Source organism: Candoia aspera, chromosome 1 (assembly GCF_035149785.1).
Source record: "Candoia aspera isolate rCanAsp1 chromosome 1, rCanAsp1.hap2, whole genome shotgun sequence".
NCBI lineage: Eukaryota > Metazoa > Chordata > Lepidosauria > Squamata > Boidae > Candoia > Candoia aspera.
The window spans coordinates 162,353,955-162,376,967 of NC_086153.1; the positions used below are offsets into that span (position 1 = coordinate 162,353,955).

General features: G+C 37.7%; 1 protein-coding gene across 1 annotated transcript in view; it reads right to left on the bottom strand.

The window, feature by feature from the left end:
- The window catches only part of PKHD1 (PKHD1 ciliary IPT domain containing fibrocystin/polyductin), a 282,461-nt gene that overhangs the window by 62,512 nt on the left and 196,936 nt on the right, over nt 1-23,013 (bottom strand). The window contains exons 46-52 of the mRNA XM_063301310.1: nt 21,884-21,997; nt 20,596-20,683; nt 19,319-19,473; nt 18,066-18,212; nt 16,521-17,402; nt 14,685-14,853; nt 13,822-13,982 (exon numbers count right to left, since the gene is read on the bottom strand). Of these exons, the coding sequence (XP_063157380.1) occupies nt 13,822-13,982; nt 14,685-14,853; nt 16,521-17,402; nt 18,066-18,212; nt 19,319-19,473; nt 20,596-20,683; nt 21,884-21,997 (1,716 nt within the window). The remainder of the gene's footprint in view (nt 1-13,821; nt 13,983-14,684; nt 14,854-16,520; nt 17,403-18,065; nt 18,213-19,318; nt 19,474-20,595; nt 20,684-21,883; nt 21,998-23,013) is intronic.

A 23,013-nucleotide genomic window follows, 5' to 3' on the forward strand; every position in this document is an offset into this window, starting at 1 on the left:
CGGGAGGCTCCTCGTTTAGCCATCTTCATCCACTTCCAAAACTCTTCTTTTAATTCCAGCAAAATCATTCTATCATTTCTTGACTCTTTTAATATTAACTATTGGTACTTTGACCATTCTTTGCCGTTACCTTTTTCTCTCCATACACATCACACAATACATTTTTTCTCATATTCATCTTTTTGCAATAGTCATTCCTTGTATGCATTTTCCTCATTCACAGCTTTTTTCACTTTAACATTTCACTAAGCAGTCTTCTATATATTTTCAGTTAGTGGAACTCCACAAAGTTTTGTGGCACTTTGTAACATAATTGTTTTCAGTCTATTCCAAGCAACTTCTGCACATTAACTTTTTATATATTCTGTGGGGAGATTAATCTATCTTCTAATGCTTTTCATCTAGTACTCAAACTTTCTCTTCTTGTGGTTGTTCTACTTGGTTTCACTCTTTCCTTTTCTATCATGTTATTTTTCCTCAAGATCCACTCTTAATATTAACAAGAACTAATCTGTCCCACAGTTGGAACCTCTCCCTGTATCCTTCACTAATTTTCTCAACAATATAAAACCTATGGAAGAGCCCATTACAGAGGCTGCAGCTTCGTCGCCATCTTGGGGGACATTCCATTTCCAACCTATGGATTCCTGCATTTATTCATGCCCACAACAATATAGATAACACAATATCATATTTTCTGATATATACTTTAGATGTTTCATTCATAATTAAACCTACAACTACACCCCCCTGCATAGGTTGATTAATGCCATTCCATGAGATTAGGCCACCTTCATTCAAATCTATTATAAAATTCCCCTTTCTTTTAGTTGCAGACTAACATAACTATTTTACTTTCTTTCATTTCAATCATTAATTCATAGTCTTTCCCATTTACTCTTCATTCATTCAAAATGCAATTTTCCAGATGCCATGGCCATTACCAGATAGGTCCATGATTCGTTAACTGATTAGGTGCCATCAAGTCATTTTTTACTCCTAGTGACTGCATGTGAAAGGTGAAAGGTGAAAGCACCAAGTTATGTCTGACCCTTTGGAGGAAGCCGCTTTTGTGACGTTTCCTTGGCAGACTATAGTGGGTGGTTTGCCATTGCCTTCCCCAGTTGTCACCTTCCCCAGCAAGCTGGGTACTCATTTTACCGACCTCAGAAGGATGGAAGGCTGAGTCGACCTGAGCCAGCTACCTGAGAATCCAGCTTCCTCTGGGATCAAACTCGGGTCACAGGGAGAATTTTGATTGCAATACTGCCACCTACCACTCTGCGCCACATGAGGCTCTAGTGACCACATAGATAGATAAATTTTCTCCATGATGATCTATCCCTAACCTGGTCTTTCAGGTCTCCCAATGGTACACTCATCACCACTGTAATTGAGCCCATCCACCTTGCTGCTTGTCATCCTCTTCTTCTCTTTCCTTCCACCTCTCCCAGCATTAGAGCCTTTTCCAGAGAGCTAGGTCTTCACATAATGTGCCCAGAGTAGGATAACTTGAGTCTGCTCATTTGTGCTTCAACTGAGAACTCTGAATTGATTTGTTCAATGATCCATTGGCTTGTTTTCTTGGCTGCCCATGGTATTCTCAGGAGTCTTCTCCAACAGCAAAGTTCAGAGGCATCAATATTCTTCCTATCCAGCTTTTTCAAAATCCAACTTTCACTTCCATAGAGTGTCACAAGGAATACCATGCCTTGCACAATTCTGATCTTTGTAGGTATAGACATATCACGACAGTAGTTTGTTTATCTGTCTGTCTGTCTGTCTGTCTGTCTGTCTGTCTGTCTGTCTGTCTATCTATCTATCTATCTATCTATCTATCTATCTATCTATTTATTTTCTATCCATCTATTTATTTTCTATCCCACCTTTATTATTTTTATAAATAACTCAAAGCGGGGAACATACCTAATACTCCTTCCTTCTCCTATTTTCCTCACAACAACAACTCTGTGGGGTGAGTTGGGCTGAGAGAGAGTGACTGGCCCAAGGTCACCCAGCCAGCTTTCATGCCTAAGGTGGGACTAGAACTCTCAGTCTCCAGGTTTCTAGCCCATTGCTTTAACCACTAGACCAATAACCAATGAAAACAATAGATACAACCATAAAAGCAAAAAAAGATGATAAAACCACAATGAGAAAAACCTGCTGCCACAAACACACTTCCCTGATGCAACACACAATATATTCATCTTGCCCTGACCTCACCCTATCCCAGCACTTGGTGGGACAGCGAAGTCTTGAGTGGTCCCCAAAAGATTAAAAGGGTGGGGGCCTGATGGATCTTAGGGGGGAGGGTGTTCCATAGGGCAGGGACTGCAACAGACAAGGCACAGTGCCAAGTCCAAGAAGGTGACAACGTTTAACATACATCCTAAGAAATCATAAATGACGGCAGCATTAAAAACAACAACATCAAGTCATTGATCTTGATAGCAAACACATACTGAAATTCAAAGTGTCACTAATGTTACTCCAGTGGCACAACTTTAACTGCATCTTTGAGTTTAGTTCTTGGGATTTTCTTTCCTTTCTTTCTCTTCAACTAACATCAGCTATGACGCTGATCCAAAAGCTTGATTTTTATCATCTACTCGGCATTTGTACCGTTGTTCTTAAGCATTACAACTGATCTCTTTCATTAGAATGACAATTTACAAGGATTATTAAACTTTTTTAAAAATCCTTCTTTAATATAAATGTAGCACATAGTTGTAAGGAACTAGATATGTAAGGAAGCTGTGAATATTTGTACCAGTCCACTATGCCCGATTTCCCTCAGCTTTCTTTTGCCATCTATGAAAAACCATGAACACAACATTTCTTTAATGGTCCTGCACAAGACTATTACTCTGGAAAATCATAGTTTATAGTATAAAACTCTACTTTCACCACACTAATTATTACATCATCATAAGCTATAATTACTGCTCAAATTACTGTATAGAGTTTGCCCTCTTTTGTCAGCCGGGTTAATTTTAAATAAAGTTATCATAAAACAAAAAAGTTCTTTAAGACCAGGACAATGCAAGAACAGGACAGTCTTGAAATAAATTAGATCACCTTAATTACTTTCACAGTTTTATTGCTTAATTGATGGTTTTATTAAACACTGGCCAATTAACCTGTCAGACAAAGAACTTAAATTGTTAGATTGGCTGAAGAGGGGAAAAAAAAACCCTTCTGTCAGAAAGTTAATATAACTTGCTTTTCCAGGGAAGATAAAACTAAAAATGAAATACCCAGAATAAAAGGGAAATTAGTTAAGGATATAAGTAGAAGAAGTAGTTGGAAAAAAGATGTCCACCCAAATACTAATTAATGCTGAAAGTACACAAACTATATTTGATCCTTTCCCTCCCCCAGATATTACACTGATCTCTTGATGGCAACTTTAATTTTATTATTATTATTATTTCAATCTGTCTACACCTTTGGCTCTCCCTTATTCTTTCAGGTGTCCCAAGAAGGTTGCCTGCCCATGGAATATGTCTCTGCCCCAATTCTTTATTATTCATTCTTCTCATTCCGTCCAATGTGCCATAGATAATTAGGGTTCCTTGACTGTCCAGATGAGACAGGGGACTGCATGTTAGAAAGTTGCAGGTGCACTGTGTGTAAATGCCTTTTAGTACATTTTATATATAAAAACCTACCTCATATTGGTATGGTCCTACAAGGCTGTCTAAAAATAATTTAAACCAACCAGCTTTGTGTTCAACTCAATACTCAATTCTTTAAAATTCAGGTAAAAATTATTTTCATTGCCCATTCCACAACAAAGTAAAGTTCAAATAAACATAACATTTTTCACTATAGAGGACTATACTTCGGTTCCACCATATTTAGATTATCACCTCTCATGTGCATCTTTTTTTTTTCTTTTTGGATATATTTTTCTACTCCATATACAATATGTTCATACAGTACAATAAGCTTTTAAAAAACATATTTTATCTGAAATATCCCATATTATTCATCAACCTGGCTTCCTCAATTTCCTGTTTTCGGAACAGCTGGCTTCAAGGGGTTGCTTTGGGGACAATTTGTGAAGAATAACTATCTACCTCTGTTGGAAACCTTTCAGATTAGTCAGTCTCCTTGATTGGAAATATAAGGATTTATAATAAAAAAGGACATCGTCAAAACAGAGAGAATGAAAAGAAAACAAACGAATAAAGAACCTATCCTATCATAACATTTGAAATTCTGGTATTTGCTGGTATTGGAATAAGTTCAAAATACATGAAAGAAATATGTATTTCATTAAATGGTGATACTTGGAAGACAACAGAGAAAACAAGCTTCCAAATAAAGATATATAAGGGAACTATGCCTGCAAAGCTTCCTTCTTTCTCTCACAATCTTGCTGTTATTCATCTGAGACATTTCTCAGAAAGAAGCTACTTTCTTAAGCCATTAGTTCTATCCACCTACAGCTAAATTTTAAAAGCAGCTGAACATTTTACAGTTCTGACTGATTTTTCATCTACGCCATACTTCATAGTCTTTGAACAACACTTCTATCACTACATTCAAAGCTACAACAATTGCTGTCATATGTAGTCCTGAGAAGGAAATAGAGAAGGTGGCTACCAAAACATGGGGATGCATTTCCTAGGTCACTTTCAATAATCTCTATTTAAATATGAAGACCAAATGTCATCTGCTAGAATTTTTTCTTAAGAATTTTGATTATAGTAGTAAAATCTAATAAACAACTAAACTTAAAGAAAGAGAAGAGAAAGAAAGAGTAAAAAGTACAAGGGGAAAGGAAAAAGAAAGAGAAGAAAGTAAAGAAAAAAATATAATAAAGAGAAAACAAATATGTAAAGAAGTGACTTCCAACCTTCATAAGTATAAACAAATTTAGTGACTCTTCACCCTCTCTAAGGTTGCAAACAATTACAGTATCTCTTCATCCCATATCCCATCCCTCATCTACAGGCCAATCCATAAGACATCATCTTTTTAGTCCTGGTGTCAGCAGAAAGTCCATAAAGGGTCACCAGAAGTAGTAACATAACTTGTTTTAATCCTGATCAAATAAACCAACTTTATATTCCTTCCTTTTAATTCTAACAGTCTTAATCTTTAGTTCATTAAAATATTGTTGTAGCATTTGAATTCTCTTTATTTCTTCTTTATCCATCATTTCTCTTCATTTCTCCATCGCACAGAGTTCTTCAGGTCTTTAACAAGCCTCTTTTGTAAATCCCATAAGAAAAAATGATCCAGGTCACTTTCTTGGTTTATCGTTTGTAATTCCCTTTTGATTTGCAAAACATCAGCCAGTTTCTTTTGTATATACAGTGAGACATCCTTTTCCAAGTTGTTCTTCTGACCTGTCATTTGTAAATCCACTTTTGGTACCATCTCTATCTTGTCAGATAAAATTTGTCCCACATCTGTCATTTCTTCAATAACATCTTTTGGACATAGGCTATCCATAGAGGCAGACATTATGACTGACACTGTTGATACTGTGGCTACTAATTTCTGGCTCCATTCTTCAAAAGTTGCCTTTAATATTTTCAATGTTATAACATTTTGTGTCATTTTATAGGTCCCAGTTAATTAACACAAAAGGTAGGACTGTGCTTTTTTTCCTCTGCCTAAAATCTTTATTCTCCTCTAGTGTCCAGTTGTTAAAATCATAAAATTACCTTACCTTTGTTATGCTATGTTTTGCAAAAACTAAAAGAGATCTATTTCCCACAAGAACTGTTCTTTATAATAAATTCTAAAATCTTATTGTAAAAGTTTCTATATTCCAAATTTATCTGGACCCTTAGTCCATTTTTAACTTTCTAAGATCAAAGTCTTATTTAGTTTTTTGCTGTTTATTTCAAATTCTTTAAATATTTAAGCTTTTAATTAAAATTTTCTTTCATTCAGGATTGAAGGCGAACTCACCTGGCATTTTCAAACTTGTCATTCTGAAGGTCTTTAATAGCTTAAAAGTACTTAATAAGCAATTTCCAAAAATGATTAGAAAGTGAGCTTAGCAAACTTAGTCTCCTTTAAAAGGTGTCAACCATGGTTGTGAGCAAGATGGCTATTCCCATTGTCTCCCAGTGCTCACACCTATGGGAGACCGCTGTCCTGCAGTATCTTCACAGGGAGCAGTCATCTGGAGCACATGTGGGCAACCTCCCATCCTCTCCTTATTCAGAGAGATTCCAAGGGACCAGTCTACTCACTGGTTCCTTGGTCTTTGCTGTGGTCATTGGCTCCACTTTCACAGAGGCATCTTTAGTCCACCATTCTTCCCCATCTGCTAGAATTTCTGAAGAAACCAAAGGAATGGGATTCCTCCTAAAAGGTGCAAGCTTCTCAAAATACAAGTCTCAACTAAAAATAAGAGCCCTTATTTTTCTGTATGTGTTCTCTTTAATTTTTTGGTCTTCCTTTTACCTTCCTTCCTCACTCTGTTTTATAGTAAAGCAATACAACATAGTGTTTGCAGCCCTTCTCTGTCTCTAAACAAGGTATCTCTGGCACAGTTGTTGCCTACCTGTCAGAGTTCAGAAAGAGCTTATTATGGTGGCTGAAAATTAAGCTTCTCCTTTGAGAAACTCTGAGCCCATTACAAGTTGAGCTCACAGCCTCTGCCCAGCAACATCACAGCAGTGTCTTGGGGGGAAAAGCACTGTAGTTTATATTGATGCTACCATCCTACCAGACTATCAGGCTAATTGGAATTTGTAGTTCCCATGATGGATCTTTTCACCTGAATAGTGTCATAACCATGTGCAGCAACATCCTAGGATTTATGAGAACTGCATTTTTCACAAAGGCTGACGATCCTACCAGAATGTCAGCCTCCTTGGGAAATGCTTGCCAAAGATTCACCCATTGATCTCTGTCTACTAGACAGCTGCTAAAGGCATAGAAAAGCAGAAACTCATGAAAATAGTCCTGCTATATTAGGCCTGCATGTAAATCAAGCTAGTCCATTCAAAATGGAAGGAAGGAAGAAGGAAGAAGGAAGAAGGAAGAAGGAAGAAGAAAGAAGGAAGAAGGAAGAAGGGAGGGAGGGAGGGATACTTGGTTTGCTGCTAATATTCAGCAATCAAATTATATTGCCTTTGAACAAAGACCTTTAACTGCTCTGGATAATAGTATTTTTGCCTGGATAATAGTATTAACTTTCAGGAATAAAACTATACATTCTACATTGCATAAATTTATTATGCACTGTCTGAAAAAAGGCCATTTGTTTGTCCTGATCCTACCACTCATCAGTTTCATTACCTGAACTTCAGGTTTAGGATAGGAAAAGAAAAGGGTTTATTCTGAATAAATTATAAAAATCTCTATCTCTTTTTAGTTAATTTTTCATAAATTAAAATGAAAATATATGCTCCTTAATTTTTTTTTTCTTATAGGGAAGATATTTCAGCATGTTATTTCAGTTTAGTTTCTCTTCGTTCACTGTCTATAGCAATTAAATATAGTCTTTTAGATCAAGTAACTGAGACTATTGAGACATATAACATTGACAATATTGTATCAATATAATATTGATATATTCTATTGATAATATAATGAAACTTTAATTGAAACAATGTGGCACCATAGGGACAAAGGTTTTATGTAGCAAAGATGGACAAAATGTTTTCCACTAAGGTTGGACCAGGCACAGACACATAGATGACAGCACATACACACTTTATCTGATGGAGAACTTCCTTTCAGGTTCAGGAAGGGGTCCTGTGTCTTCTACCACACCAAACTGCAGTTTTGTAAGCTAAGGGGATGGTACAATATTAAGGTGGGGATGGGATTGCTTGGCTATGAAAGCCTCCCTCCTGCAGTCCTGACCATCTTTTGCAGTGAGGATGGCTAGCAGGTTGGCAAAAATTAAACAGGATCCAACAGGAACACGTGGATGTTGACTAGTTCCTACTACCCAACTGATGCTTAATCAGCTGGGTTCTAGAAAAAGTGGACAAGCCAGGCCAAATGAATTATGACATAAGTTTGTACAGTAGACTAGAATGTACTTCCTTGGGTCTATATGGCAGAATTAGTTGACTTTTCAGGGAATCAACCTACAGCAAACTCATTCCTAGGTTCTCACAGCCAGTGTAGATCTTTTTGAACTCCCAATCTGTATGATTGTGTGAGAGATAAAATATGTTCATGGATAGTTGGATAATTCCTCCCCCCATCTACATCAGTGTAGACTTATTCTGTAGTTCGGCACTGCTTCATGTACCCAGGGTTTGCAGTAAAAGATGGTCCTGATGCCACTTTGCTAGGGCAGTGAAAAGGAAAAAAATCTTACCTTTTTCTAACTTATCATTTTAAAAACATATTTAAGTGTTTGTGTATATCACTGAAAACATGTTCCTGTCTAAGAAGGAGACTTGATTCCAGAAATGGAAGATGGGACATTTTCACCATAATAGCAGCCAAAGGTACACTTTGTTCAATTAACAATAAAGCAAAATAAATCTAATGTACAATTCAGGAGCAGAGGGTTGATATTAACACAATTATCAAATTACATAGCCCCAAAATTGAATTGATTCATTATTAAAACATATATAAAAACTATTTCTATGCATGTCTTTCATACCTTCATAGAATGGAGAAGCTGTTAAGAAATACTCTTCAAAGGAAACTGCTCCCTGAGTACCTCCTTTCCCAGGCTTCAAATATATACTTGCCTACTTCTGGTCTTATGTGAATTTTAATTACTAGGAAACTCACCCTCTATGTGTAACAGCCTGCAGGCACTTTCAAGTTCTTTGTACCTTTTATGAACTCATTTCTTTTATAAAGAGATTTGGGTCATGATTTTTGCTGACATTTTTTCCATGCCATGTTTCTTTAAAATCTCACAACAAGAACAATAAAATCAGTTCCCCTTTCTTTATCCTTGCACTTTATTTTCTAGCCTCCAGCTCACTGTGGTCAGTAGTGATTAACAGAAACAGAAAATGAGATCCCATTCACAGATGCAAACTGTTGGTTCTATTTTGAGTATATTTTTTCAGGCTTAGCTGATGTCTCCATATTCCTTTTGGAAACACTAATGTGACACTCCAAAAAGTTTCATTTACTTCATTTTCCTGCCCATCTGCTGGAAATTCTACTAAATCCCAAGTTTTCATCACACTGAATCCCAAGAATGCAGCAAGTGTGTGTGATGTCATAGCATAAGAATTATGAGTGACTTGACTTCTGCAGCAAACAATATCTCTAGTGGAGAGACAAAAGGGAACAAGGCCTGTGGTCATGGCCAGCATGGTAGACACAGTAATCCTGTCTAATGTATCATTGCATAATTGGAGAGATTTTATTTTCCAAAGATTGCAGTTAGGAAAAGGAAGCAGATTGATATAACAAACAGAGCTGGAGTAAAAGTGAATGTGGCAGGTAGAATTCTGAAAGCGGATGAAATAATAGAAATTCTCAGTCTGGCAATGCTTGGATTCAGTTTCAAAAAGGTGCTTTTTAGCACCTGGGGATGTAGCACTTGTCCACAGCTGCTTAAAGCAGCAACATCTTTTCCTGGGATCACACAACCAATGTGGAGGGCAGCTGCTTCTGAGGTATTAGCTATTGTACCCAATCTTGAGTCATATGCAAATTTGATAAGCATTCATTCCCTCCCTGTCCTCATCCAATCATTAATACAAATGTTGAAGAAAATAGAGCACAGCCCTGAAACTTGTGGCACCTTATGCAATACTTACATGCCAGTTTGACAAACAAACATTAATTAGCAAATCTCACTCACTTATTATGGTTTCATCCATTCTATTTTCTATGCCCCACATCCCCCATGGACTCCTTGTTCTCCTTCCCCATGGCTCCAGCCACTTCATTTTCTACTTTCCCCTTCTAATTTTCTTTCTTTTTGGGGGCAGCGGGGGGAGGTTACAACATGCATCAGAACTTGAAGACTAATGAGTTTCCCTCTCTCTGGGTAACCAGTTTAAGACTTCCTATCAAATCACAATAAAAGTGGACAGTGCAGCACAGCAGGCAGAAGAATTATATGGAAGAGGGAGACTGTATTAAATTAGCCACAGCGCCGAGCCTTTCCGCCATCCTTAAGTCCTCGGAAAGCAACAATGGCATGAAATGTGCTCTCCCCATTGCCAGTCCCTATCCTGCATGTATCCCCTCTGTTCCCAGTCACTGCAGTTCCTTGACTTCAGGCACAGCACATACAATGAATATGCCAGAGCTTGACTGGAATTACAACAGCCTCATATCAATATTTGTATGGCTTTATCTTATATTGTTTAAATCTTAATGTATAAACATATCATTTGTCCTACAGCAAACATGACAGGGTTAGAGGAACAAAGCAAAGAGAAAGACTCTCATGACGGAGAAAAAGGAAAACCAGGTTCAGTGTGTTGGTGCTTGCTTCTCTTTCATATGGAATTAATGGTGGTTTAATGGGGTATGAAAGAATGTTTTACTGGAAACAATGAGGAACAATTGTCTAGCTCACGTTTCATTTCACAGGTCATTATTGCATTAAGAAGTAAATCGACCAAGTCCGGTAAATAACAGTCTGGGTATTGCTGAAAGCTTCAAACCAAACAATCTTACAGTCTTCACCTAATATCTCTGTCATTTTTAACCCTTACAGAGATATCTGCTGCAGGCGAAACAATTACTGTCTTCACCCACCCCTGGCAGGTAAGCATTATTCATTTTACCTTCTCCAGCAAAACCCCACCAGGCAAAGGGTTTTGCATTGTTGTTTTGTTTATTAGGCAGCCTAGCCAACTGTGTATCTGGTGGCCTTGAAAAACAACACAACTTTTAGTGAGTGCTGCAGGCATCTTTAAACAGGCTGCTTCCTCTGCAAAATTAATTGTTGCAAAACACAGCACTTCTTCTGTGTCAAGTACTGCACACTGACACTCAGCAGTTTGTCTTCGTTATGGATATGCCAGGGAAATTTAGGGCAATGCTATTCTTCAAGTTCACATGCAAATCCTGTGAAGTGTGAGGCTTATTCACTCTTGAGAAGACCGACCCTGTCACTTACTTAATTTTCATCTGGGAACTATAAAGTCTAGCCGTCCTGTGGCCCATCTCTCAATATATAAACAATTCCTATTCTTTGAACAACATCAGTCAAATATATTAGTCTTAAATTCCTCCAAATTCCATTTTAACCATATTTAAAATTCACCTCTGGCGTACCCTTATAAATTCAGTTTCTCTCAGAAGAGATGTCTGGATTTAGGTATTATTTCCATTCTCATGTTATAGCTTGTCAGGAGGAATCCTTTCTGCTACATTCAATCCCTTCATTTTTCACACATGTTTCTCAACTCTCTGTTATCTCACAGTCCAAGGAACCAGACTACCACTCAGAAGATGGCTGAAAATTAGTGGCTCCTGTGACAAATTACTCCATTGTGGTGAGTGTAAATGTTTGTTGTTTGAGCTTCCAAACATATGTTTTAATATTCCCATTTTGAATTGATTGATTATGTGCCATCATGTTGTTTTCAACTCCTAGCAACCACACAGATAGATTTTCTCCATGACAAACTATTCCTAACCTGTTTTTTCAGGTCCATTTTGAATGGACATATAGTTTTAAATGTAGATGCAGTGCATAAAAAGGCCCTTGGTGGATTATATATGTGGGGGTTTGCAGCCTTTTCCATGATAATGCAGTAGCATTCTGGAAAAGGTTGTTAACAGCAGGCCCCCTTGTTCAAAAACTCACTTCTTTTTTGTACATTACAGGATAGTGGTACTCAAAACTACTCTGATTTTTATCATGCATATTGTATTATGTTGATTTGATTGGTTGATTGACTGATTATGGTAAGGGCAGGGGGGAAGTCCAGTTAAGATCCTCTCTCCCATTCCCACACTTCTCAAAGTGCATTAAAAACAGAGTCATGATAGCAGGAAAACAGAGAAAACTTCAGTTGCTTAGACCATATAGGCTAAATCAGGAATCAACTTCACAGGAAAGTTAAGACTACTTTTATTATTGAAAGAATGTTGCAGATCTGATTGTGCTGCACCGCCTCCCCTTCTTATACTCATGTGAGTATGGAGGTTTCTGTCTGAGCCACTTCTGCATACTCTCTGCTTGTTTTGGACTTAAGATTTGCTTTTCCCCTCATGGCTTTGGTAATGGATTTCACCTATTTCCATCAATGTCATCTTCCTTACACTCTACAGTCTTCCTTACAAAGATATAAAAAGCACATCCCAACCCAGGGAGAATAGATTGGTGGTTATCAGGAAAGGAAATTCCCCTGTAAATTATTATTTTTCCATTATCTCAACATTTCACCAAAGAGCTATCATATGGTATACATCATAAAAATCAATATCCCAATTAAAGCTAGATACATAAAAATAAACTACAATAAAAAAAGAACTAATATACCAGAGAGGAAAAATATAGTGATAAAGCCTCTCATTTGTATTCAAAACTGAACCTCCAGGAAAGAACACTCTGGGGCTTACCATCAGGTAGTGCAGCAGATTTATAGTGCAGGGCTTCTATAAGTGATGGGTCATTAAAGTTAGGGAGATATGATTCCTGTCCATGATTTGGACTTGAAAAAGAGATGCCGGCAGAAAAAGAGGTTTCCCAAGATGTGCAAGTCCAGTTAAGATAGAGATGGTTGGTCAGCCCCTCCTATATATATGTTTTTACCAGTGACACTAATTATTAACTCAGTGACATATCTCTCTAAGAGCCTTTTCTCAATCATTTCCATATATGTCTTTTCCTAGAAAAGTCTTCTGGAAATTCTTAAGGTGGCAAAGATGGTTGTTTTCTGACCACAAATCTAGAAGCTTATCACCTGTTATGTGCATGAACATAAAAAACAATTAACAGGCCTTTAAGGATCCATTTGATGGACTGTGGTGTCTGCAGTGCTGACTTTGACTTGTGATTTATAATCAGGTCAACAAAAGCAGGGGGGAAGATCATGTCTGTGTAAGACAGAGAATTAATCAGCCCTCTAAGCAGCCTCAAACACAGATCCTTAGAGAAATGCCTTTTACCAGGGAAGACATTAGATGTTTTATTTAAAGATTAAACATTTTGTTTAAAGATTAAAGTTCTTTTTGTGCTTAATCGGTTTCTAGGGCAAGATGGAAAATGGGATTAATTACAGTCCCCTGCATCAAGCTCCTATCCCACAGAAGTCATAAACGATGTAACTTTTCTGCAAAATGGCCACCATCATGAACAGCAGGCTCCAGAGATACTAATTGTAATTAAAGAGTTTATCTGGAATCGCAGCATAGTCTTAATCAGGATGGGAACCGAGCCTCACTGCATGCACTTTCAGCACATGGCTGTATAGCAAAATAGCTCTTCTGAAACAGGCAGTTTACTTTAAAAGGTTTGAGCAGGACTTGACGCCGGCGGGCCTACCATTCTCTGTGGGATTCACACAAAATCTTATTAGGTCAATTGTTTAGAAAGCATCTCTCATTAAGGGATTTCAAAACGCTTGTGAAAAGTGAATAAAATTACCTTGCTCTATTGAAGAATAAATGTGGACCAGCCTGCCGTTAATACATATAAAGGTTATGTTGAATTAAGTTACTTGCCCTGAAACTAGGAGAGACATATACAATTGGAAACAGTACCCCTGAGACAATGACTCTAAATTCTTTATTGTCCTACTGCCATCTTTCTGGAATAGAGTCACTGAATATATATCCAGGAATAATTGCCTTCAGATGGCCACAGTAGCACTGGGTCCCTTCTGAGTTGCTCTATCTCATATAAAATTCTTTGGTATTGTTGTCTAGCCATGACAAACAACTTACCAGCATCCTGCCATGGCTCTTCCCAATCCAGCTCTGATTTTGGGAAAACTGATACAGGTGAATCCATTCCCAGGGCACTTCCATCCAAATCTTTGAAAAGAGCTTTCCTTGAGCTCCCGCATATCGCATTACCACATGAGTCAGGTATTGATCCACTTTCTCTGACAAGAAAGGAAGAAATATTAGGCTTGGGAGAAATTATCCTGAACTCAGCCCAGAGAGCTTACCAATTACTGATATACAGTGCATGTAAATTAAATAGGAGACAGCATAATAGTAATAGTGAAAGATGAAATCTTTACAAAGAGATGATGATGCATGTATGCTCTCTTAATGGCTTACCAGTTATATTGCAGATCCTTTGCCTGTGTGTAAAGCCGTGATTCTAACTAACACTGATGTGAGCTAGGATGGGGGACATCTTGCTCAGTGCACCAAACCTCTTCCAGAATCAGTGTATGCATCCAAATTCACATATACTTCAGTATTCATCTTTTTCTCAAGTGACAAACATAATGCAGGGATGTATTTTGTTGGAAAAAACATTTACAGAATAGATATATATACATGGGAACAGCATATAAAATGTATATGTCTATATGTATACAATAGAAAAAATGCATATTAGGGAAAGCAACTTGCAAAACATGTATGTGTTAGAATAGCTTATTTGAGATTTTGCAGCTGAAAAAACTGAAGCTGAAATGGGTGAAACAAAAAAATAGGAGAAGGTGACCCTAAGGAAAACAAGGCACCTATAGTTTGACTACATGGATGCAAGTAGATCAAGAATATGTCAATATTGTGGAAAGCTCAGCAAGAGTTACCCAAAATGGATTACTTATAAGTGATGGTCCCTTTACCTAGTTTGCTGTGGATGAAAATAGAACATGTTTTGTTCACTGATATGGAGCATTCTGGTCTGTTCTGATGTGATCAGATGCAAGATGCCTCCATGTCCTGGATTTGTCATGATGCAGATATCCTGGTCATCAGTATAGCAACTCTTTCTAAAGCCATCAAAGGTTATATCTGATAAAGGGAAAGTAAAAGCATTGTAGGAAAATGGTGGCATTCAACTAATTTATACCTCAGGCTAAACTAGATCTTGGAGCAGCTGCATTGGTATGTATGGTCTATGGTATAATCTCACTACCTGAATTGTTGAGGGTGCTTCTTTCACTTTTTTTGACACACTTTTTAGAAGTCAGTTAGAAGTAGAAATTAGAGATAAAATTTATTTGTTTAACATCACATAGTTTCGCAGATGTTTTTCCTTTTAAATAAAGGGTTAATGTTTTAGGATTCAGTTAAAGTCTCACTGATTCCAGTGAGAGATTTATGTCTCTAGGCTTACTGAATTGATGCTTCAATGGTCTGTCTAAAATTATTCAAGATTTCTTCATTTTTGTTTTCAGGAGAAAATCTTTAGCAAAATAAACAGTTTTGTCATTCTCCCTTCTGTTTCTCAGTAGGACTTGAGAAAACAGCAGTTGTATATAGACATCATGCCAAGCATGGTTTAATTCAAGAGTAACCAGCCTTGTGCCCTCCATTTCTTGTGGACATCACATCCCATCAGCTCCAACTACCATGGCCAATGGCAAAGGATTGGGAAAGTTGTAATTCCACAGTTCTAAGGGCAGCCCATTTCTATCCCTGTTTGAACAAGACCCAAACAAGGAAAAATGAATGGCACCAGGCCATGAATTTCTCCTCCCCTTCCCACCTTTCTTACGTAGCCAAGAGAGGAATTATCTTGCCTGTATGGTTAACTACAGCAAGCAATGGCATCCTGGCTTATAATTAATTATACTTAGTAACAACTATAGTTACTTTAAGCAAGGCAAATAAGCCAGTTTGCCATGGTTAAACAAGCAGGTTGCTTTAAAGTGAGTTATTTAAAATTAACAATATTTCATATTAATAATATTAATATATTTTGGGAAGAGTACGCAAACCCATATTTCCATTTATTCATGTTAGATTAGACTGATTTAGTATGTACAGACTCCATGAATATATAATATGATCATGGAACTTCATGCTTCTGGTGAAATTGGGTCTACATATATATTTGGATTTATTTGGGTCTTTTTTCCATTTAAATGGGTCTTTTCTTCCACAACCATGCTACAGTGAGGAACACTGTTATTGCACTATTGTATATTCTCCTCATGTGGCAGATTTTTGGTCGACTCTCAACATACATGGCAACTACAACTACTAATTTCTTTTTTTTAAGCCAGTATCTTTAAAAAAAAAATCTTACAGATTTTGTGCTGATTATTTTAGAAAAAGTCTACATACATATCTTGAAACAGAATAAAATTGAGATGGAGACATGTATTCTGATCTAAGACTGTATTAAAGTTTGGATTTAGATACAATAACATACAAAATCAGGATCTCCTGCATTCAGATCAGTCTATTCCTAAGTAAATATTCATAGGACTGAAGCTTTGGTCCACAAAACGTTATACCATAATAGATCTGTTTGTCTAAAGCTTTGTTATAAAATATTGGCATAGCTGTCCTTTTTTTTTAGAACTTTGAAATTAATTTAAGTTTGAGGTTCCTAAGAAATCTTTAAATGACATTTTTAACAAACTACCACTATTTGTACTTTCAGGATATCAGTGTATTTATTATTTCAGTATTTATTAGGCCACAGATGCTCTCAGAGACAAAGTACTAACCTTGTAGAGTTATGATTCCTGGAACTATTGAATAGTTTCTTATTTTATGCCATGGAGTATCAGGCCACCAATTACAATCAGAGGTAAAAGATGGCCATAACATGCCAACTCGACCCCTCCAGGGATTACGTGGAGCTCGATCTGTAATTGTCAAATCAGCTGAAAGAGGCTGGATTCTGTCGTTGATGCAATCAAAGGAAGTGCTAGTAGCCACCAGGACAGAGTTTCTGAGTTTCAGGTGCTGTTTGTCCTGGTTGCACTGCAGCGTAGCAGGTGGTCCATAAAGTACTGGCAAGAGTCCCACAACATTGTCTACCAATATCACCTTCTCAACTACTATACTTCCTCCAAGATGAAACATTATCCCATAGTCATAGTTCTTGTAAGACAAAAAACCTGTGATTTTGGTGCAGTCTGGAGAGCCATCTCCTTTGTATAAATGAATCCCATGAAGACTTGAATGAGCCACATTGTCACTGCAAAGGTCCTCTGCTAAGAAGCATTCTTGACCTTTGATATGGAAGGCTATCCGTTCTGAACCAGCCACACTATTATTATGTAGCAGAACACCTTCTACAGCATTGGTTTTGATGCCAGCCACCCAGAACTTTGATGTCCCTGGTTGTTTGCTTAAGACAACCAGATTTCTGATGAGTGTATGATTCCGGCCTTCTAAATGTATACCGTGCCCAATGGTATTGAATATCACATTGTCACATAGGAAGAGCCCACTGCTTGCAAGGGCTTGAATACCAACTCCACAGCTGTGGTGAATGCTGGAGGAAATTATGAAAGATTCGAGGGATGAATTTGTGATGTCAATTGATGGAGACTGTGACGATCCAACGTTCAAAATTTCAACGTTTGAAAGTTGAAGCACACCTGCAGGATGGAAAAAGGACACATTTAGGAGCCTGGGTTTTGGTGTGTGGGTTGTTTTGGTTTTTTTGATAACTTTTCATACCTTGAAAAAATAGAAACAATGAAAGAAGACATTCTATTGATGCAACTTTAGAAGTTCTTAATTCATAAATCCTTAAGATAATACTACTCCAGAATAAAAAAAGAAAGCAAATACAGTAACAGAATACACATGGATATTATTCAAAGAGTTACTCAGTGATGCAGATTTTACATTCAGTAATGCCTACATAACATCTGCTGTAGAGGATAATAGCTTTTCACTTCAAACAGCTATTACTTCCCTCAAAAATTACTGTTATATTATCACATTATTCCTAAAATAAAAGATCATTTATAGTTCCCACATTCATATGTTTTTTGGTCAATTGATGGACCAAAGACTGTCAGTTGTACCACAAATGGCATTTCTATTACAAGCAGTGGAACACCTTTATTTATTAACAAGTACATAACCTGTATTGCATAATTTTTTAATTTTAGTTAATCAAGGTTGAGTGATAACTATCAAATGGAATTCGTGTTTTAAAAAAATGCATGAGAAACCTACAAAATTAAAATATTTTTCTTCTAAACTAGATGGGTTGAGAACAATGTGTAAAATAATTATCACTACTTAAGCACCTGCATCTCGGTTTGCACAGCCCGAAGGTCTCACCAGAAGCCCTCCAGTGCAAGCCGTGTCAGACTTGATCTGAATGTTTCTTGTAAGAAGTCCAACCTCTGCAGCCAGGAGAATCCATCGACCATCTTCTAATTGATGGGAATGCCCTGCACAGATCAAAACAACACAAAGCAATAAAAATGGGACAGGTTTGATAAACCAAACATGGGGACTCTACTAATTCTTCCCTTCTGAAAACAGTTCACGTATCCAGGTTATGGAGGACTTTACGAGTTATTGCAGATTCAGAACCTTGGAAAGAGTCATCTACTTTATTACTAACTTTTAACATTATTTTCCCCTCGTTCCATACAGCAATCACTGATGCAGAGAATAACATATCAGAAGCCAGGAGCATAATGTCTCAGCTCTTTTACAATCAAATATTTTACAGGCCTAAACTCAGTTCCATGGCATCTCCAGTTCAAGTTCAGAGTTTATCTGCGACTACCTAAAACTTTGCAGGCATTTGTAGTTCTAGTGCTATGAGACAGCTTTATGGGTTCGGTTAGAATCAGCGGCTAGATACAGAAATAACTGAGATAATTCATTTATTATACAAGTGCTGATTGCTTCTTAAGACATAATTAAGCAGGCAAATACCAGCCGTCAAACTAAGCTGAGATACAAAGATATAAATGGGAATGAGATCATACCTGCTGGTCCCAATCTATGCTGATTATAGCTTCTCTAGAGAAGCCTAAAGTACTTCCACAAGTGACTTATAACTTCTGCTAGAATTATCCAACCATTGTGCCAAAAGAACAATAATGGGAACAGGTTTTATATCACCACAGTGATGGCTGGGTTAAGCTAGAAGCCGCTATAAGTCCCTGGTGTGTATGTGTGTGCAGAATTGCTTATATTTAGAGCCCAGATGCACATAGTCTAGGGTACAAGACTGTACATTCATAGCCTCTGCAGGTGAACTTAAAATCAATTTGGAGCAGTTGGGATATGACTCCAACCCTTGCCTTGCAGGCATAAATCTCTATTCCAGCTGATTGTCTTTATAAGGCTAACTACCCTATGAATAACTCACAATTCCCATTTTGTTGCTTCATTAAAGCAAACAAGATGCCAAACTGTTAGGGCACACTAGAAAGGAAAAGCTTCTCCTCAAGATTATTGAGGAGAAATAGTGAATGTTAGGGAGCCTTTAATGGTATCAGGAATCATTATACAAGCTAAGCATGAGGGACAAATTGTATACCAATATGTCTGTGGAGAAGACGTTCACGGATCCTAATGCTACGCTTGTTAACTTTTTCCAAAGTGATTATTTCAGCTTGATGGGGTTCATAAGAGGAGGAACTGACAACAATACGGTCACCCTGATGCCAGTCCAAATGATCTTGCACCATAACCCTGTAAATCACGAAAGAAATATTGTGAAGTTCCCATGAAATATTGCTTCTTTTAAAGCATACAAAAAGACTACAAGGAAACAGAAATAGAGAATGCTTACTAAACCACAAATCAATTCACTGGTGAAGACAAGTTTTAAGTGGTAAAACTACTTTACTATACAAAGAATGTGAGGAAAATACAGTACATTTTTAGAAGAACAGTGCAGTATTCATTTTTCTCCTGAAATAATTAAGGAAAATGGAACTCTTAAATGATGTGTTAATAAATCTGCCCTCACAGTATCAGCGGCATAATGGACAAAGTTCTGGAAGGCTTGGATGTTGAAGGAATTGTTCTGCAATGGTTCAGCTCCTTCCAGTTTGTGTTGATGGGGAAGGAAAAGTCGACTCGGTGGCCCCTGACTTGTGGGGTGCCGCCAAAGTCAGTCTTGTCTCCCCTGCTTTTCAACATCTACAGTATCTGAAGCCTCTGGGAGGGTTCATCCGATGGCTTAGGGTGCAGTATCATCAATATACTGTATCAAGGACACCCAACTATGTATTGCCACCCTGGGCTAGAGTGGAGATGCTGTTGACTCCGTTTCCCAGTGCCTGGAACCTGTCAGTGTCTAGATGGGAGAGAACAGATTGAAGCTGAATCCTGGAAAGTTGGAGACTACGAGTCCCATACTTTCAAAAGGTTTGGGGGGCTGAAGCAAGGAGGCACTGCTTTTTTGCTTGTTTTACCTCCCTATGGAGATCAAGCTGGCTTCTTCTGGGCTGGCTCTCTGCAAGCTTATAAAGACTGAGCTTTTTCAGAGAGCCTTTCCCTGATTTGAACTGTTGTTGCCATTTTCTATTCTCTTTCTATTTTTGTAGTGTTGCTATAGTTTTCATTTTTATATGGGGATTGTTTTATATTGTATTTTTGTGTGTGTCACCAAAAGTCATTTTTTTAATGTGGTGCCATACAAATATGTTTAAGTAAGTAATTAATCAAATATATAAATAAATGGTAAAATCATTTTGTAACATCACTGAAAAGAACCTGCCATGTCCTGAATTCGCAATTGCCTCTCTTGCAAAAAAAGTAGCAAAAAGAGGGGCTTCCCTATTACCTATTATCCAACATCTACTGCACCTTTCATTCCCAGGTGCAGCATCATTTTCAAGATGTGTCCATGACTTCCTGGTGTAAGCACTGTGCATCTGCAGCTTCCCAAAAACTCCTTGAAAAGAGAAGAAGAAAGTAGCTGTGATTCAAAAGATGCTAAGCTTCACAAGCTCTTCAACATACGTACTAGGGAGGACATCTCAGTGGTGCTGGAAATGTACTCATCCAAGCCAGTTTTTACTGCTAGAGGATGTTTGGGGACTTCATAAAGTTTCCAAGGCAGTTCCCTCAAGACTAGATTAGGAACATTCCAACTCTACCGGAAGGGTGAACTGGCCTTTTGGATTATAACCCATATGCTCAGCAATGTCATGCCAACATTAGAGTAGGAAAGTGACAACTTCTGTGTGGGGCTAAATGGCTTGAACAAGACAATATAACTACAAAATCTAGTATAGAGGAAAGAGGTCATCCAGTGAAAAAATAAAAGCTTATTTCCTATTTGAAATAAGTGGCCTATCTCTTTGGAACGTGGATAAGCAAACTTTTTGATGCTGAGGGTAGCAAGCAGTGTAGAGTGGGGGATTGGAGCATATACCTATGCATATCCACAAAGCCTCCATCAAATGTTCCTGATTTACACGCTAGGAGCATGATCAGGATGTCTATTGTGACTCTGTCCCACTCCTTTCTTTCCCTGCATGTTTATGGAGAAGAGATCTGTAAAGGGAATGCAGATTAATTTCTCCTCCATGCTTTCACATATGGAAGGCCCAAAGAGGTCTGAAGTCTGTTCCTAAATGCACACATAGACTTCTCCCAACACACACATGTGCTGACACAACCTGCCTGCCCCCTCCCCTCCACCTTGATTGTACTGAAATTACTGTTTCTCCACTGCTGTTATAACAGCATCTAGCCTGTGTAAGTTCTTGAGAAACACATCTTCTGAGGACAGAATGCCCTGTGTCCCTTGTATGCCCTGCTCCCCCACAAGCTACTAACAATCTACTAAACAACTGATTGGCAGGTTGTTGAGGAAAGTTTTCCACCCCACACCCCACACTCAAGGTTATCAGAGTAGCGCCGGTAGATTACAAATTAGAAGGGTCACAAATATGTTGTTGGCTGCAGGAAAAAACCTTCAGCATTGTCATGTTCCTTCAGGTTATCTGCTCTTGACTTTTAGCAGTTAAAATGCAGACACCATTTTTAAGAAGAGACAATTGCTGACTGGTGCTAATTATAGGTTAACATTTTTTGATCAAGGCTTTCACACCCCCCCACTCAGGAATTCAAAAAATGGTACCCATACCAATGGTTCCAGGACCAACATTCAATCCTTTTAATCGATCACAGTTTACTCTCTCAGATGCCCGAAGAAGAATGTGCACCTTTGTCCTTTCTTCTAATGGATGCTGCAGTGTACCTAATAGGAAATTAATGAATATTAATTAATTTGCACAATAAATTTGTTTTCCCCTTTTTACATATTAAAAAATCTATCCAAGATCGCTTACATAAAAATACAGTATAAATAGACATACCTACCAGTAAAAGCCAAAAAAAAAAAAAAAAACATAAATATGTAACATTACAACACTCAAATGTTACAAAATGCATAGCAAGAACAAGCTAAACCAACTACAATAATAATATTAGCAGATATGCATGTTCTTTCTGCTTGCAGCAAGCAAGTAATTATCAAAGGCCTGCTTAGGTACATATGTTTTTCAGTGCCCGTCTTAACATTAAAAGCAACTAAATTCAATAGATCTCCAGTGAAAACACTTGAGCAAGTATCAGCATTAATAATATCTCAACAGTGAACTGATTTGCCAAAAGAATTTCAGTAAAGCAAAAATGGTTGTGCTTTTTTTAAACATACCAGGGTTAAAAAGCACTGGGTTCTACAATAATACCAAGCACTTATTCCATTGCAGAATAGGAATATTCTACTGCACTATACAAAGCCCATTCAGAATCTCAGAAACCAGAATTTTTCAGAACTGGGGCACTTTTTTTTTCCAGCACTTACTCTGTGTGATTGAAGAGATTTTGCCTATGTGCCACTCTAACTCCATCAGATAAACTCTGGCACTTGCATAACTCACTGGATTTCACTATGTTGAAGATAGATTAGACAGACAGACAGACAGATGCCAAATTCTACCATTGTTCCATCCCACAACATCAAAGTTTGTCATCTTCATCCAAGGGAGCCGTAACAATCCTCAAGTGACCTCAGTTATGTAACTAGCACTGGCACCACTTTCTCACAGCAGTGGCTGAAGCAGGGGAAGGGAGCCACAACAACAAGACTGTTTTTCCTTGACCAGGATCATCCAGGTTACCAGGAGAAAGGTAAACAGAATGGGAGAAGGAAATCCTTTTTTGGAAAGGCTAACATTCCATACAACAGAGTATTCTTCTTGCCCAGTAGAA